This window comes from Peromyscus eremicus, chromosome X, assembly GCF_949786415.1.
Source record: "Peromyscus eremicus chromosome X, PerEre_H2_v1, whole genome shotgun sequence".
In the NCBI taxonomy this organism is placed as follows: domain Eukaryota; kingdom Metazoa; phylum Chordata; class Mammalia; order Rodentia; family Cricetidae; genus Peromyscus; species Peromyscus eremicus.
In genome coordinates, this window is record NC_081439.1 from 85265147 (window position 1) to 85283025 (window position 17879).

Genomic DNA, 17879 nt, shown 5'->3' on the forward strand with positions numbered 1-17879 from the left:
ACTTGGTCCCTTGTGCCTGGTCTGTCCAAGGTTTGCCAGACCCCTACTGGGCATCAAGAGGCGCGTCTTCCTGTTGCCACCCACCCCATTGTGCTGCTCGTAGCTCCTCTAGCCCAAGATGGTGGGGGAGCCATTGTTGATAACAGGGGCTGACTTAGCAGGGGTCAGACTGCTGAGCACACTGGATGAACTCTTCACAGGGTCAGGCTTAGGGGGGGCAGGGATGGGTCTCAAGGTACCGCAGCACAGCCTCCAGGGGCTTCCGCACTACCTGCTTCAGCGCCAGTGGGCTCTGGGGAGCTTCAGGCAGCTGCGCTGTTGATGGGCATGTAGGGGTGGCGTGCGGCATGTCATGGGCGTAGCATCTCACGGCACAAGCGCCGGGCAATGCGTGTCAACTTGGTAGTATGCAGGTAGAAGGCCTGCCTTGTCTTCATGGCAAACTTGGGGCTCCCACTGCTCTGGGCTGGGATGCCAGGGGGACTCACGTTATTGCGGTTTGGTCCCGGCCTCTCTTCATCTAACTGGGTTGGCATTTCCAAGCCACCATATTTCTTCCAGTATGTCCAGCAAGATGCACAGAGGCGACACTGCTGGACGTATCTGTTGGTGGTCTTCCATATGTAGTAATATTCAGTGATGCTGGTGAGCGATTTCCATGGGAGAAAATCTTGTTAAATGTCTGTGAAATTTCTCCCGTATTTTTCCAGAGCTTCCTCAAAAAGGTTGGCTTCTGATGCTGACCACTCCTCCATCTCATCCCTGCAGAGCATCCGGCCTACCCTGAGGCACGAGGGCTGAGATAGCCTTGGAGGTGTCGTAGATGTTCTTGTGCAGTAGCATGGAACAGGGTAATGTCTCGGGAGGCTGCTATGGCACTCATGTGCAGGCTAGGCTGCTGCCCCGAGCTGCTGCAATCCAGGGCCCACGGAGCGGGCCACTATAAGAAACTGGTCAATCTGCTTATCCACAAGCGGATTATGGGCTTCTCACACCTTGGTCTCCAGTTTCGACTGATCACAGCCATCCTCCTCACCTTCTTTCAGCAAGTCAGTGATGACAGCCTGGTACCGGTTTCCTACTTGGATCTCCCCTTTGTCAGCCAGGAGGGTCTTCTGCTGTGGGTCGTAGACTAGAGAATAGAAGAAGAAATCCTCACGCTCCAGGTAGGATTTGAGTGACTCAGTCTCATTGAGCAGGGTAACACTGCCTTTGCCCCTGATGTGGGTGGCAGGCAGTGACTCCAACTGCTGAGAGAGGAATAGCTCCCGATGCTGCAGCTGATGCTTAAGTCTCGCTGGTGTCCGCCCCCCACCCGGGTCCGGCTCTATAGCAGACTGACAGGGTTGCATGCTTGTCAGCCAGGGCGATGAGACTGCTGGAAATGTCCGGCCTTCTGTAGAAACACACTACCTTGGCCTCCCCTCCATATTCCCGAGTTGGCTCTTAGTGAGCTCTTCAATCCTGCGGATCAGGTGCGGGTTGCTGGAGGAGTTCTCAAAGTAGACATCGTCTCAGACCTTGCACATGTTGGCTGCCATTTCCGGGCCGGCAGCGGGGGCCGCAGGGCGAGGTCGCGGGCCGCCTGCCTGGCGCCGGCCGGGGCGGGAGCGGGCGCGGGGGGCGCCAGCGGGCGGTTTAAAGGGACCAGGCTGCTCCGCTGCTGTGGCTTCCGAGGCCGCTGAGGCCGCTCCCATTTTTCTTTTCTTTTGTTAAGTCCAGATAGCCAGAACTACCTCCCTGGCCTGCACTGTCTACCTCCAAGAGACGGCAACCATGTGACAATGCTCATTCACCACAGAGCTCCCTAAACCCAGCCACAAACAAGGATTTCGTTCTCTGGTGGATCACTACAATCCGATTTTCTACTCTGGCTGTCAAAATCTCTTCTGCTCTATTTATTTGTATCTCGTGTACAAGGATAACTGGATAGACTTTTTTTTAGTAGTTTCTATTTTATCTAAACCAAGATCCAAGATTCTTAGACCTGAAATGGAAAATTATGTTTGAGCACTACATTCCTCAGAAGCCCTGGCTTTCTGTGGTGGCTATGTTTCTGAAGGGACCAGGTGTATCATTTATGCTACCCATGTCTGTATGCCACCTCGTCAATCACTTGTGTCCCTTTGTTTGTGAAGCACAACAGAGTGTGCTTTCAGAAACCTTTTTGCATTCCTGGAGTCTAAAAATATTTGCCCGTAAATGTTGGGAATCCAGTCTCCTTTGCATGGGGAGCCATACAGACCGTTGGAGTGCCGTTGAAAGTTATATTTTGACCAATTTTACTTTAAGTCCCGGCTCCACAACACCGCACTGACATCTGAGAAGCCTGGCATTGATCAAGGCAAAGCATAAACAACATTTCAAAGTAAATACAAATTGTATAATGACAGTTTCCAAACTACTTGCCTACTTAAAAAAAAAAAAGTTAATACAACACAAGCCCAGAGCTGGCTGCTGCTTATGTGTTGTGGTGCCAGCCGGCAGACAGCTTTCCAAGGGGATCAGGGGAAGTGAGAACACACTCGGCCTTTTGTGAGGGGGTACAAACTGCATCACTCTCTCAAGCCGCTGTTGTTCAGAGCTGGTGAATGGACACCAAGATACTACATGTCCTCCAGAGAAATCGCTTACTTTTCCTAGAGGTGAAGTGGCCTGGTGCCTAAGCTTGAGGAAGAGATTCCAGTCTGTTTTTAAAGACAGCATTCTGGGCAGATACACTGGATAAGCACTGAGCTGTACCTGGGCTGCTGTGTGCTGTTCCTCTTTGGGCAGTCTTTGGCCCCAGGGAAGCACATGATTACACAGAGGCTGGCTCTTTCTGGTTAGACAGGTCATTGCACTGTCCCTGCCCCCTGCTGTCTCCTGTGCAAGATGAAGGGAGGGTACAGGGTGACTGAAAGCGCCCTCCCCCATCCTTCCTTTAAATCAGATGTCTCTCAGCAGAAAAAAAATGCAATTCTTGGAAGAGTGGCGTGAAAAAATAGGGCTGGAATCCAGTTCTCAACCTTTCCCTAAGAGACTGGGGAACATCTATCTGTCTCATATGGGAAATTAAGGTAATGTTGTGTGAAGGTACCTCAAAAGACACCACAAACATATTTGTTAGGAAAGAGATACTGGGCTAAGGGCTCATTCTCTTGCTGGCTTCCAACTACCTTGAAAAATTGAGAAGAACAGTACGGAGGTCTCAAATAAATCCTCCCTCCTGAAATATCTTGCACTGTTTTCGGGAAAGGAGGTTTATGATGAGATTTGTATCAAGATAGCAGTTTCCTCCAGTGGGTTTGTCCACTCAAGGTTTGAGAACTCCTGGCCAAACTGTATGGGCCAGTTAGTACCAACTTTTCCTCTTCTAGCAACCGAAGGTCCTGGGCTACAATTAAAGTGAGACCGACTTGAATTATCAATCAGGAAGCACAGTTAAGGGCTTTGTCTGGACACTGTACTTTACTTTGAGGCCTTCAACAACTGTGAAAGTAATCGAACCAGGCCTAAAAGTTTGGATGAAAATCCCTAACAGGCGGGAGGAGCCGAGCCGAGCCCAGCCGAGCCGGGCGGCGGGTGGCTAATCGCGCGAGCGGGTTGTGGGTGGGGAAGCTCCCGGTCCCTGCAGAGCTCGCAGGCAGGCGGAGCGCTCACCCTGCTGTGGTTCCTGAGCGCGGGGTGGCTCTGCAAGGCCGCCTGCGACTCCCGCGTTCCACACTCCTGGGCCAGAGCCTAGGGGGCGGCGGCGGCAGCTTTTTTCCCGTCCCCCCGCCCCCCAGCTGCCTCCATTTCCTCAACATAAGGCTCCTCCGCCCTCTCCCTCCCCGCGGCGCACGAGCCGGCCGGCCGGCCAGGCGTCCATCCGAGAAGTTTTTCCAGATATAACTTCCCCAAGATGCCCCGTGATAGGCAAAGGTCTGCTGATGAGAGCCCCAGCCCCAGCAGTCGCAGTTCAGATGCGGAGCAGCGAGACCCTGCAGCTCCAGAGCCTGAGGAACAGGAAGAAAGAAAACCTGCCACCCAGCAGAAGAAAAACACCAAATTTTCTAGCAAAACGACTGCTAAGTTATCCACTAGGGCTAAAAGAATTCAGAAGGAGCCAGCTGAAATCACCCTTGATCCTCCTCCCAACTGCAGTCCTGGGCCTAAAGGAGATAACATTTATGAATGGAGATCCGCCAGGTTCTTTATATGAAGGTGATTTTTTTCCCCCTGGATATCACGTTTTCTTCAGATTATCCATTTAAGCCACCAAAGGTTACCTTCCGCACCAGAATCTATCACTGCCCCATCAACAGTCAGGGAATCAACTGCCTGGATATTCTAAAAGACAACCAGAGTCCTGCTTTGACTATCTCAAAGGTTTTGCTCTCTATTTGTTCCCTTTTGACAGACTGCAACCCTGCGGATCCTCTGGTTGGAAGCATAGCCACTCAGTATTTGACCAATAGAGCAGAACACGACAGGATAGACAGTGGACCAAGAGACACACAACATAATTCTCACGTTTGTATGCAGTGTAAAGGAGCAGAAGGCCTCTTCCCATGGTGGTGCGGATCTTTATACCCTAATACGGACTTCCGTGTATCTGTTTCTACTCTCTGCCTTTATCCTTTGGAGACTGGGAGACTCCCCCAAAAGGTAAATGCTATCAGGAGTAGAACTTCGTAACTGTAGATTAATTACGTTTAAAATGCCTACTTGTAAGTTTTGCATCTTCGGGATATCAAAATGTATTTTGTGATGTACTAAGGATACTGGTCCTGAAGTGTACCAAATATTATAGTGCATTTTAGCCTACTTCATTATCTGTATGGAGTTATAAAAGGAGCTGTAGATGACTAGAAATCATGTCATTTGTATTAAGCCCAGATCTGTTTCTGAGTATGTGGTTCATGCTGTCGTGAAAATGTTTTACTTTTGTCAGTTTGTGATGGGAGGATTTCCTTTTACCCGTTGTCGCTCGGAGACCACTGATGTATCATCTCAAACACAATAAACATGCTCCTGAAGGAAAAAAAAAAAAATCCCCGACAGATCCGCTTGTGCCCACAGCATTCCCAATATTAGGTACCATGCTGCACAAGGCAAATGTCTGTTCTTTGAAAACAATTCAAAACAAGGTCTGCTCCTCTGTTTTGTATATATTTATAGTAATTTTCCTCCTTGGTTAAATAATAATCTTCCCGCCTGTTTCAAGGGAAGTACTTCACTTTTATTCTTTTTTAACATTTATTTATGATTTATTTATTTAGCATGTGGGTGTGCACGCACGGGCGCCCCCCTCCCCGTGTGTGTGTGTGTGTGTGTGTGTGTGTGTGTGTGTGTGCTCGCGTGTGTGCGCGTGCGCGCGCGCGCATGCCATAGCTCATATGTGGACATCAGAGAACAACTTGCAGGAATTCTTTCGCCATGCAGCTCCTGGGGATTGTCAGGAGCTCAGGTTGTCAGGCTTGTTAGTAAGGATGTTTGTTTACCTGGTGAGCCATCCTGCCAGCCTGCAAATCTTTTGTTCTTAGGTAATTAATTATTTCTTGGTTCTTCCTTCTTTGTCCTCTTTCCTAAGTACTTGCAGTTCAAACGATGGCTTAAAATTTTGATTCTCAATCACTTTCAGATTAGGATCTCCAAAGTTCTGATTACTTCGGTTTGGAAAATTTTCCAGGTTATATACATCTAAATTTAATAAGTAAAAGCTTGTTATTCCTAGTCAAATACTTCCTGCCTTCTGTTTGAATAATTTGAAGATGACAATTACTGTTGTTGAGCGTTTCCCAGCCTGTGTCCTTCAGTGTGAAACAATTTTAGAGGACAAGAGCACGTTCAGAATTACAAGACGACAGTATAATTACCAAGTCTCCTGACTTCGTGTTTGTAACTTTTCAGTCCAAACTAATACCTGCAAATCACTTGGTACTGGTAAATGTAAGTTGGTTAGTTTCTAAGCAATGAAAAATTAATTTCCTTATATTAGGATGATGTATTTCTGATCTCTGCCTTGTGGAAATTTGAAATGCACTTTAAGAGGAAGTTTTTTTTTCCTCCTTTTTTATTAAGAGATTTTCTATTCATTTTACATATCAACCACAGATTCCTCTGTCCTCCCTCCTCCCACCCCATCCCCGCCTTTCCCCCCAACCCACCCCCCATTCAAACCTCCTTCAAGGCAAGGTCTCCCATGGGGAGTCAGCAGAGCCTGGTACATTCAGCTGAGGCAGGTCCAAGACCCTCCTCCCTGCACCAAGGCAGCACAAAGTGTCTCACGATAGGCACTAGGCTCCAAAAAGCCGGCTCATGCACTAGGGACAGGTCCAGGTCTCACTGCCTGGGGGCCTCCTAAGCAGTTCAAGCTAATAATCAACTGTCTCACTTATCCAGAGGGCCTAGTCCAGTACCATGGGGGCTCCTCAGCTATTGGAGGTTCATGGGTTTCCACTAGTTTGGCTGGCTGTCTCTGTACTTTTTAAGAGGAAGGTTTTATATGAGGTTATTTTAGGACACTTTCCCCCAACCCTTCTTTTGGAAAAAAGAAGACTTAGAACTCACTATGTAGAACAGACTAGTCTCAAATCTGTGATACAACTGCCTCTGTTTACTGGATGCTGGGATTACAGCACTGTGCCACCATGCCTGGCACAATATCTCTCTGTTAAAACCTAGTTTGAAAGACAGGCTGTGGTGGCCTAATGCCAGCACTTGGGAGGCAGAAGCAGGCAGATAGTTCGAGGCCAGCCTGGTCTACAGATCGAGTTCCAGCACAGCAGGATTGTTACACAGAAAAACGCTGTCTTGCAAAAAAAAAAAAAAAAAAAAAAGCAACCTTGTTTGAGGCCAGTGAGATGGCTCAGCAGATAAAGGTACTTGATGCCAAATCTAATAACCTGAGTCCAAGTTAACCTTTAAGCTCCATGTATGTGCTGTAGCACACACACACACTAATAACAATAATGATAATAATAAACATTTAAAACCTAGACTGAAGAAAGCATTAATCTGCTGAGATCTGTATGATTTTTAAAAATAGTGTACATGTCTCTCGAAGCCCTCATACATTATATGAAAGAGTATTCACATTTTTACTTTCCCAGCTACCAAGCTACCAAGGAGAAGAAATAACTTCAATGTTCATGTGTGTCAGACTGGATGTGAGAGTCAATTATGAGAATTTAATTTTTTATTTCTTTTTATGTGTGTGGATGTTTTGCCTGCATGTATATTTGTGTATCACATATGTACTTGGTTTTTTCAGAGCTCAGAAGAGGATGTACAATTCCCTGGGACTATAGTTATAGATAACTGTGGGTTGCCACGTGGGGCCTGGGAATTGATCCGGGTCCTCTGGAAGAGCAGCCAGTATTCTTAACCTCTGAGCCATCTCTTCAGGCCAAGTGTGGGAATTTTTTGTTGGATACTGTTTGGCTTTGAGCCTGAAGGTATCAAGGCATGATGGGGTCCTGAAACTTTTATTTGTACAAAAACCCCATGGTTCAGAGGGGAAACAACAAGTTAGAATGATTGGATTTCAAAATCTCTGGGAAAGGACAACATTGGGTATACATGGGTATGCCTGGATGTTCCTTCCTCGAAGTGGGATGGAGCCTATGGTGCAGTGATGCTGTCCTTGCTGGAAAGTTTCCCATTACATAGACAACTGCTTTGGATAATGTTTGAAATCCACAGATGTGGAGGGGGAAAAAGGAATGAAAAGTATTGGGTGAGCCTCAGCAGATGAAGGTCCCAGGTAGTGAAATGAGAGAGCTGATTCCCACAACTTGTCCTCTGACCTCCACTGAGTGCCATGGTGTGTGTGTGTGTGTGTGTGTGTGTGTGTGTGTGTGTGTGTGTGTGAGAGAGAGAGAGAGAGAGAGAGAGAGAGAGAGAGAGAGAGATGAATAAATAAGTAAAATGTAATACAAATTTAAAACACTGAACTGTATGTTTCCCTGAACAAATAACCCCCTTCTATCTGACTTTCTCTCGCTGTCTTTATCTCCCTTTTCTTTTTTTCTCTCTAGTTTTGAGATTGAGTCTCACTATGCTCACTGTGTTGCCTCTGCAGGTCCCTAAATGCTGGTCACACACGTGTGCACCACTGCGCCACATTAGTGATTGGTGATAGTCTCTAGGTCCTGTAAGTGGAAAGTCTGGTATAGATACAACAATTTTATCTGAAGGACCTACAATAATTTTATAGTACAATCATGCTCATAAAATAATTGGCAATCATTCACATTTAAACCTCTTACTTTAAAATTTTAACGTTTTAAAAATTATGAGTCTGGTCCCCTTCCTCCATGCTACAATGGTTTTGGCTATTTTCTTCCTGGGTAGACTGTCATAAAGACAGTATAAATAAAACAGCATTCTGATAATTTTTGAGTTTCAGTTCTGAGAAGAGAACCTATGATCTCATGCACTTTCTTTTTATTACTCTAGATGTGCCTGTGCTGCCTTGCAAGAATTATTCTAAAACATTACCCAGGGTACTATCCTTTGATGGGAGCAGCATTAAACCAACAGATTTCCTTTCAGTGTTTCACCCTAGGACTGGGATTCTGTCTAGGTGGTTTAATGTTTTATATATATATATATATATATATATATATATATATATATATATATATATATATATGGTGAAATTTCTGCTTTTTACCTGGGAAGTCTATAGCAACCAGCTCTCCTGCCTATGAGTAAGGAAAGTGAGCAATATCATCTTACGGTTCTTAAATTTATTTTATTTAAAAAATAAACAGGATCTGTGTATGTTTCTCTGGCTGGCCTGGTACTCATTGTATAGACTAGGCTGGCGTGGAAATCAGAGAACTGCCTGATTCTGCTTTTGAAGTGTCTGGAATTGAAGATATGAGCCACTACTCCCAGCCTATGTTCTTTTTATGACGTTTTAAATTTTTATTTATGTGTGTGTGATGTGCACCGAGTGCCACAGTGCATGTGTGGAGGTCAGAGGACAAATCTGGTGAGCTAGTTTTTTTCCTTCTGTTGTGAGTTCCAGGGATCGAATTTAGGTGGTCAGGCTTGCATCTCAAGTGCTTTTACCTTCTGATCTATTTCTCTGGGCCCCCTTTCCAGTCTTGGAGAGCTAGCTTTCATTTTTCTAAAATGACAGAGCTATAGAGCCAGAATGACTCCATTTGCCACTCCCTCCACAAGTTAGAAAGCATTAATTTACAAAATTTGGACACTGGTCGATGATTGGCTGATACTCCCCCCCCCACCCCTCCAAAGAGTGGTGAGGAACTTTCTAGAATGTCTCCAGAGTCCAGGGTTTGTTGTGAGTTCCTTTGATTGATGGCAACACAACCCTGCTTAGAAATAACTGCTTTCTTTTCAGAAACACTCCCAAACCATCTGGCACATGCATGTACTCTCACCTGGGCAAAATAGTAATGTAAATGGAGAGGGTTAGATGTTCAGAGAAACAAAATGTGTTACTCCATGTATACTTGCTTTGGGCACTTGGAAAATTTCATGATAAACATGTCCTATTGAAATAGTAACCTAGGGATACCATCTTATAAAAAGAGGCTCTTCATTATTCTGCTTAAATTTCATTCCCTTAGCAATTTACACCCATACCCATAACCCGATATAACTCTCAAAGCCAATATGCTGCTAAACCAAACTTTATTGAACATAAACTTGCAACTTTACAGAAAATAAGGCACTAACTTTGGACACTATTTCATTTAATAAGTGCTCGCTGAGTTATGCTTAACAATGTCTGTAAACAATATAAATCCCATTGGAAAACAGTTTGGAAAAACTGATGTAGACTTCAGTGTGTATGACCTGCAAACTGGCCATTGCGGGCAGGGTCATATCCCATAGCTGCATTGGGCATTTGAACATTAGGTGGCACATGTGGCCAGGGAAATGGAGGTGGATGGAATGGCCTAGGTGGTTCAGGAACCCTGAATGGTGGAGGGTGCATGGGTGGAAGAGGCAGAATAAGAGGATCCATGGGCTGTGGCAGCACAGGGTGATATTTCCAAATAACCTCCACAATAGGGATGGGACCATAATTATCATCAATGTATAAGCCCACGGGGGGACTCATGGCAACTGGAATCATGTTTCTGTATATATGTGTCCGCTGAAGTTGTCTCCACTTGGCCCTTCTGTTCTGAAACCAAACCTTCAATCAGAGGGAAAAAGATTTGTTTAGGACATTGGACAAGTAATGTCATAATAGGAAAAAACCCTACCTGCCACTGGAATTAGAACTAGCAAACTAAGCCTGGTGTATAGTTTGAAATATTGCTGAATTTCTCTTCTCCCCCTTTAATATTCTTTAACTATTTTCTGGGCCTTAGATGGAGGTGTAGCTTTTCCCCGAAATCTGTTTTGTTGGCCTCTCAACCTGAGCTAGATGCCCTAATTCAGTGGCCAGCTTTGTTGGGGGCAGTTTTCTATATGTCCCCCAAACAGATACGCAGCTATTTTCACCACATACCCACTCTATAACAAAAGGAGCCTATCCAGATTTTCTACTAAATACTTATTTGATACAATTATGTTTTAAACATTTTCCCCATAACTCTATATATTTTTATTTTACATTACCTTTTTTATTTCATGATAGAAAATTTATAAACACCCCAATAAATGGAAAAGGTATTTCACATTAACACAGATAAGAAGCCTGAGAGCACTTTCCAGTCAGATTACAGAAAACTTACATTAAAAAATACCACCAAAAAAGAAAACAAAATCTTAGATATAAAAAATTGTCTTTGCCCTTTGGACTCCAAATAACCAGATGCTTACTTCAATACCATTTCTGGAACCCTTGACCATGTGATCAATTAGGTTACCATTAAATATAATGATCATCACAGTAAAATAAAACAGGCACATCATATGGACTTCTAATAGTTTTTCTGTCAATTTAAAAAATAAAATTTGCTCTTTAAATGTGAAAAAAATTCTGAATAGAAAAGTTACTTGAACTTTATTTGTAGTTTCATAACGTTGAAGTTCATAATCTACAAAGATACCTATCTCAGACTACATATTTATAACTTTTCTATCCTTCAAAGGTTAGTGAAACAATATAAAATTGTTAATTCTGGTTTTGTTTGCTTGCAGGGCTCGGGATGAGCCCTGACCCTTACATATGCTAGGAAAATGCCATGGATGTAGCTTGGTAGGCAGGCTCTGCAGCATTTGGGAGGCCCAGCATTCAATCCTCTTCGATCCTCAGCATCACACACACACACACACACACACACACACACACACACACACACAGTCAAAATATAGAATTCTTTTGCCAAAACCAGAAAAGACAACAGGAAAACACCAACTTGAGAATGCCCAGGACAAAACATAACCTAAAATCTAAAATGTGTTTTAGAATACCCATCTTACTTAATTGTTTTTCAAAAATCTACTAACCTGCACTCTGGATTCAGGCAAACCCAGGCGTTGGGCAAGATTCATTCTGATGGGAGAAAATAAGTAATGGTTAGTATTGGAGTTGTGGCTAAAAAGAAAGATATGGATGCACATTAAATCTAACTCCACCTCCCAGTGCAGTTTTCTATAATACATAGAGACTTGATTTAGCCGGTGGCTTCCTATTCACAAGTTATGTCTTCAATTTAAAATTTAAAAAAGAGGGAATATCTGGTAGTTAGTTAACTAAATATGACTTTCTGTTTGTGAAACAACATGCGAATAATCCTCGAGAATAATCTTTTTCTTGAGAAGTTCTTCTGTACAAAAATCAAAATGCCAAGTTACCCATAAAGTGCTACTTTCACTTCCCCACCTCCTACCCCTCCTACCAGGGTCTTGCTGCTTGGGACTCAACTCCGGACTTTGAGCTTCCTAGGCAAGAACTCTTTTAACACTAAGCTAAATTCTCAACCCTCAAGAGGTGCTTTGGACCTGAATATTTCTGTTTAATCTAAGAGGGCTAGGTAAACTCTCAAAGAAAACTACTTAGGCCCAAGTGTGACCAATGGAAATTGTTCTTTTCTGTTCCCAATCTGAAGGCTGAGTGCTGCCTCGAAGTCAGAGAGGCGCTCTGATTTCATTAGTACACCAGCCAGTCCCTCATTTCACCCGGGCTAGAATGAGTAGGCTCTTCCCCCAACAGCGCATCAAAGACTTAGGAAATTTCAGCACTTTGCAGGGCAAGGTGGGAGATGAGCGCCAGGTGTAGCTGCGCCTTACTGGCACCCAATGTGGTGCTCGTCTAGCGCGCAAAAATCAAAGGGTTTTAAAATTCACTAAATGCGGAAAGTAATTTTTTCCTATAATATTTAAAAAATGCCAAACTGCAAAAAAAAAAAAAAAAAGAAAAGAAAAAACTTATACTGAACGCACCACCTACATTTTAAGTAAAGCGGGTTCCAGCTCCACCTCGAGCTTCTGGCTCAACGTGTTCTCCTCCCCGCCCCCAACCAACATTTTAAGTAAAGCGGGTTCAGTCTCCACCACAAACAAGGAGGCGTCCCTCCCCCAGCCCCCGCCTTTCCCCCCGCCCCTCCCCCCGCCCCCCCAGCTCCCCCCGCCCCCCAGCTCCCCCCCCCCCCCCGCCCCCTGTCGTCCCACCCCAGAGCTATGTCCCTCCCCATTCTCCCCGTCCCTCCCCCCGCCCCCGCCTTTCCCCCCTCCCCTCCCCCCGCCCTAGCCCGCCCCCCAGTTCCCCCCAGTTCCCTCCCCCCCGCCCCCTGTCGTCCCACCCCGGAGCTGCATCCCCCCCACCCACCCCCACCCCCCACCCCCCACCCCCCACCCCCCCACCGCCCTGCCGCCAATTCTGGCGGGTGCGCACTCTAAGATGGATCCCAGGCTCTTGGCATCCCCTAGCTGGTTCCCGCCTCTGGAGAACCCAGCAAAGCTCCGAGCCCGCCAGCGAACTAGGCGCCACCCGCAGGAAAAAAAAAAGAAAAAAGAAAAAAAAAAAAAACCCCGCTCACCTAGCAAACAGGTCCGGGTATTGGATGCGCTGGAAATATGCCTCCAGCTCCTGCAGTTGAAGCTGAGTGAAGGAGATACGGTAGCGGCGGGGCTTTGGTTGAGGCAGGGGCTGCGTGGGCGGATGCATCGGAGGATGCACCGCAGGCTGCATAGGGGGCAGCGGAGGCTGTACTGGGGCCTGCACCCTGGGCATCGGGGCTTGCACCCGGGGCCTCAGCACCCGGGGCTGCAGAGGAGGCTGCGGCATGGACTCCGGCGGGGGCTGCTGCATGGGGGCAACAGCCTCCTTCTCCTGCTGAATGTTGGGCTTCGGGAAGCTGCCTCCAAGCTCAAGATTTTCGACACCCTCCCAGGCTTGGGGTGCTTCAGCAACAGGGGCAGTTGCTTCTCCATTAGCGGGTTCGAATCCCGCGTTTTCCTGGTAGTTTGTTCCTTCCAGAAATGTCGAGGCCAAGGTGATCTGAGTGTCTGGGGAAGGGGAAAAGCACAAACAAAAAGACCAGCGCGTTGGCGCTCAAACTGCGCGCGGGAAGGGGAAGGTGAGGGACTCCCTCTAGAGGGGTGGCGGTGACTGCACCTGTTGCACGCCTCCCTGCCACGACACCTCCCCCTCCCCCGCGCGCACCTCCCCTGCGTCTGCTAAGCCCGAATTAAGTTCCCTCTAGGAGTTCGCAGTGGTATCTACCCAAGTCTTCCTCCTTCTGGCCAGCTCCAAAGTTGGAGAAGTAAGTTGAATCGAATTCTGTATTTTCCCCGAAGTCTGCGCCAGCCAAAATCGTCGAGCTCAAGCTAGGTTGTGAATCTGGAGAAGGGAGAAAGCAAAAAAGAAAAACCGGGGCGTTGGAGCCCAGGGTGCTAGGACAGGAAGAGTGAGGGCTGCTCTAAAGGAGCCATGGCGACCATGAAGGTCGTCGAGCTTTGCGGTGCTTCCTCGGCTTTGCGGTGCTTCCTTGGTTTGGCGCGCGCGCGCCGTGCGCTGCGCGCTGCGCGCTGCGCGCTGCGCGCCGCGGAGGGAACTTACTTCGGGCTTAGCGGACTCCTGGATGGTGCGCGCGGGGGAGGGGGAGGTGTCGCGGCAGGGAGGCGCGCGCGCCAAAAAAAAAAAAAAAAAGTTTCCTTCCCAAGTTCTCCTCGAGGCACTGACCCTGAAATGATTCCTCCTTCACTGGTCCTGGTCCTGGTCCTCCCAAGTTGTTGAAGTCAGTGCAAAAGGTGCAGCTGCACTTGAGATATTCCACAGTTTGAGCGCTGTGGGTTGAAGCGCTGTGGGCTGCGTCGCTGGCTTCTGCCATTTCCTTCCCGGCGTCTGAGACACTGCGGAGACGTAGGCTAGAGGTGCTGCCAGCAGCCGTTCCCGGTCCGGAGTGGCTCTCCGCTAGGAGTCACGCCCCTTTTATAGTGTCGCTGGCACGTAGGGCTCAGATTTTACGTGGTGTGCTTCCGCTGGACGCCCCGTGTAAGAAATAGGAGTCTGTCAATTTGGAGTGGGTGGGACCTGTAGGGGGTGCGCGGGATCAGGCGCCAGCCGGCGTTAGTGCCGGTTAGACTTTGAGCTCACTGCGCGCAGAGATCTGCTTCCATTCGCAACTAGTTAACTGACTTCTGGACTCCGTCCGGGTGCCCTAGCGGCAAGACCGGGCTGCACAGGGTTGTGAATCCCCATTTAGTGGCTACGAGTTCGCATCAGCTCGTAAAACCCGAAGTATTTACCCCATGTTCCTAACTCCATTTCCAATGTTCTGAAGCACGCACTGGCCCCTTGTCATCTACTTCCCACAAGGAAAAGACATTGAAACAGGGACTGGGAACCGGCATCCTAACAAAATGGGCCAGTTTTCTGGCTTTGGAGGACGTTTGGTTTCGTACTGCTCTCACCTAGAGTCTGAATTGGACCTATGTTTAGGCAGGAGGCTGTCTGAGGTGGATTTAAAAATCAGAGTTCACGAAGCTTTCCCAGAGCGTAGCGAGTTTCCTCTGCAGAAGAACTTGCAGCGAATTCCTGGGTGGCGCTGGTTGGTGCGCTTAGGTCAGAGACACCTTGCAAGAAACCCTGTGCGCCCCTTAAAATGCTCCCAGAGCTTCGTATTTTTTATTTTTATTTTTTTTTTTTTAGGAATTAACCGGCGCCAGAGTACATTAAGAAATCTGCCAAATTCTTAACGCGCCAAAGAAGGTTTGCGGGACCCTTCCTTCGGTTCCTGGCGTTTTGCACCTTTGCCTGGGTTGCTTGCTCTTAGTGTAGGGTGCTTTGCAGAAACTTGCTCTGTGTTTTTCGCTTACACCGAAAGCGCGCCTAATTTGAATTCCGGAGTAACTTTAAAGGCGGGAGAGTGCTCTGCCCCCCGCCCCTTTCTGGGACTATTTTTCCGTTTTCCCCCGTCTAGAAAATGGCGGGTCAAATTTAAAAGGGCTGTAAAATTTTCCAAAAGATGTGCGCAAGTGCTTCACGGTGTGTTAATATTCTTACTATTAAAATATTTTATAATTGTAGTCCCTGTGTTTGTCACCACACGATCTGTCCTACTTTTACAGTCACTTCTATTAACAACCTCACTTTTTTTTTCTTAAACACAAACGAGAGCCCTTCGTTCACAGGAGGCCAGGCAACTTTGAAGTTTCACTACAAAGTCTTCACTTTATAACTTATGCCTTAATTCAAAGGTGTAAATAAGGATGTTCCAGGCAGTGTGTGTGTTGTAAGGGGACTTCAAACCTGGATCTGAGGCTCTGCTTCGGTCCCTAGGTCCCTTCCCTTTGCACCAGAGCTTTATCTGAATCTCTTCCAACCGGAGGTTTGGGATCAAGCAGTGCTGGGTTTCTAAGCTACTGCATCGTGTCCCTCTGACCCCCTGTGTCTGTTTCTGGCTGGCTTTGGTTACCTTTGGTCATCTCCAGCAGGGACACATTCTGTTGAAATTCCTAAAACAATTCACGAGTTAAAATTTCTGTGCTACTCAGAGTATTGCGAGAACACTTTGCACCGCTCCTGGCCACCCGTCTTGGGATGTAAATTATCTTCTCGTGGAACAGGTCCCTGTAAGCTACCTGTGCACTGGATGAGTAGTAGTCGTTTTATGAGACTGTTGTGATAATTCAGTGCTTATGTTGAAGTAACCTTTACTATACTAAATAATGGTCCCAGCGAACAAAAGGAGTGATGTTGGCAGTTCTCATATACTAAACAGAATCCCTAAAATACACCGTTTAGCTAAAAATTCCTTTTTAAAATGACAAATATATTTATTACACTTTTAGATTATATACACAAATGAAATTTAGCTATAAATTTCCCCAGACATTTAGATACTTGGATCTGAAGAAGCCTATTCACAAGTCTTCTGAGAGTTGGTGTGGTGAGGTAGTGAATATCTGTAATTCCAATGTTTGAGAGGCAGAGGCAGGAGATTCCCTAGTTCAAGGCCAGCCTCAGCTACATAGTGGGTTCAAGGCTTGTGCTTCATGAGATCCTCTCTTTAAAAAAAGAAAAAAGAAAAAAAAGAAACTTCTAATTCCCTAACTCCACAGTCCTTAAATTATATTTAAAAAAAATCAGATCGCTTTGACTTCAAGTTACACACTCAGAAATGGAAATTTTACTTTTCTGTACAAAACCTTTCACAAGATAGTTAAAGCACCGCTGCAGAAGTTTCCTATGTGTGCGGCCGTTCAGTTTCCTTAGGAAACCTGTGGAGGGAGAAAGCCGGCAGGCAAATGATCCCAGAAAAGGAAGTGGTGCTGAGGGAGGCAATTCTAGGGGCATTTGGAGATAAGACCCAGAAATTGTTCGGTGGGCCCTTTGTGCCTGTGGAGCGAACTTCTACGAAGGTAAGGAGTCATAACCTTGCTCCTCAAATGTGTCAAGTACTGGAAAACAACGGGTTCCTGTAATATGAACATTCTTGGGAGCATTAAATATTTCTTTACACGTACTCTGCTGCCAGTTTATCGAAAGAAAGCGCGCGCGCGAGCGAGAGAGAGAGAGAGAGAGAGAGAGAGAGAGAGAGAGAGAGAGAGAGAGAGAGAGAGAGGGAGAGAAAGGGAAAAAAAGAAAGGAAGGAAGAAAAAAAGGTTCGCTGATTTTGTTTATGCATCTGTGCAGCTTGGGATTCTCAGTTTCGACCACAAACTGGAACTCAACCCAGAGGAATCTCTCTGAACCTAGATTTTTCTTTTAAACCGCTGCCAGCTGCCTCTGGTTCAAAGGGTGAAGTAGACGCTGCGTGAGAACTGTACAGCCTACACTAGTAAGTCGCTTAGTCCTGAGGGTGATTTTCCTTTGGAGTGCCCAAGGCAAGAGATATTAGCAACTTCCCTGGGCTGCTGAAGCCTCAGCCGTTTCCCCAGCCCATTTTCTTTCCTGCGGACTCCGTGTATTAACATCCAGGTTTATATGGAAATCGAAAGAACTTTGTTTTCCTACTTTACATTTCAATGGTCCCTTCTGTCTTTACTAATGTTGGATCCCTTCAAAAGAAGGGTAGTATATGAAAAAAAAATTTTTTTGAACCAGGATCTCATTCTGTGGCCCCTCCTGGCCTGGAACTCACTATGTAGACGGCCTCAACTCAGCCTTCTGAGTGCTGGAGTTACAGATTGTCCCAGAATATTTTTGTTGTTAAGAAAGGATCTCACGCTGTAATGCAGGCTGTCAGCCTGTCCAGGAACTCGCACAATCATTCTGCCTCAATCTCCTAGGTGCTCTAGGGGCTGAAATTATAGGTACGAGCCAAACTGCCCAGCCCTATGGGAGACATCCACATTTTTTTTTTTTTTTTTATGCCGGGGACAGAGTTTCTTTGTGTAGCCCTGGCTGTCCGGGAACTCTCTCTGTAGACCAGGCTGGCCTGGAACTCACAGAGATTAAAGGTGGGAGCCACTATCGCCAGGTGACACTTCTTCCACTTTAAAAATGATTCTTTTAATTAGCGTACAAGATCCTG

At 46.4% G+C, this 17879-nt stretch overlaps 1 protein-coding gene and 2 pseudogenes across 1 annotated transcript; 1 reads left to right on the forward strand and 2 right to left on the reverse strand.

Annotated features, from left to right (window-relative positions):
* Positions 1-326: 326 nt before the first annotated feature.
* LOC131899297 (metastasis-associated protein MTA1-like) lies at positions 327-1541 on the reverse strand (annotated as a pseudogene).
* Positions 1542-3883: 2342 nt separating this feature from the next.
* LOC131899702 (ubiquitin-conjugating enzyme E2 E3-like) lies at positions 3884-4487 on the forward strand (annotated as a pseudogene).
* A 5129-nt stretch (positions 4488-9616) lies between these two features.
* On the reverse strand, positions 9617-14291 carry Esx1 (ESX homeobox 1). The gene is made up of 5 exons (XM_059250666.1): positions 14084-14291; positions 13625-13741; positions 12939-13407; positions 11407-11452; positions 9617-10144 (listed from the first exon to the last, which is right to left on the reverse strand). The coding sequence occupies exons 1-5, from the start codon at positions 14229-14231 to the stop codon at positions 9785-9787; spliced, it is 1140 nt and encodes a 379-aa protein (XP_059106649.1). The 5' UTR covers positions 14232-14291; the 3' UTR covers positions 9617-9784.
* Positions 14292-17879: the final 3588 nt, after the last annotated feature.

What these genes read in the sequence shown, in the direction of transcription:
- Esx1 (XM_059250666.1), bottom strand. Translation starts at nt 14,231, where the DNA reads ATGGCAGAAGCCAGCGACGCAGCCCACAGCGCTTCAACCCACAGCGCT. An exon ending in CCAGAAGGAGGAAGACTTGG is followed by an intron (nt 13,408 to 13,624) that starts GTAGATACCACT and finishes CCCCTTCCCCAG; the next exon opens with ACACTCAGATCACCTTGGCC. An exon ending in TGCCTGAATCCAGAGTGCAG is followed by an intron (nt 10,145 to 11,406) that starts GTTAGTAGATTT and finishes CTCTGATTGAAG; the next exon opens with GTTTGGTTTCAGAACAGAAG.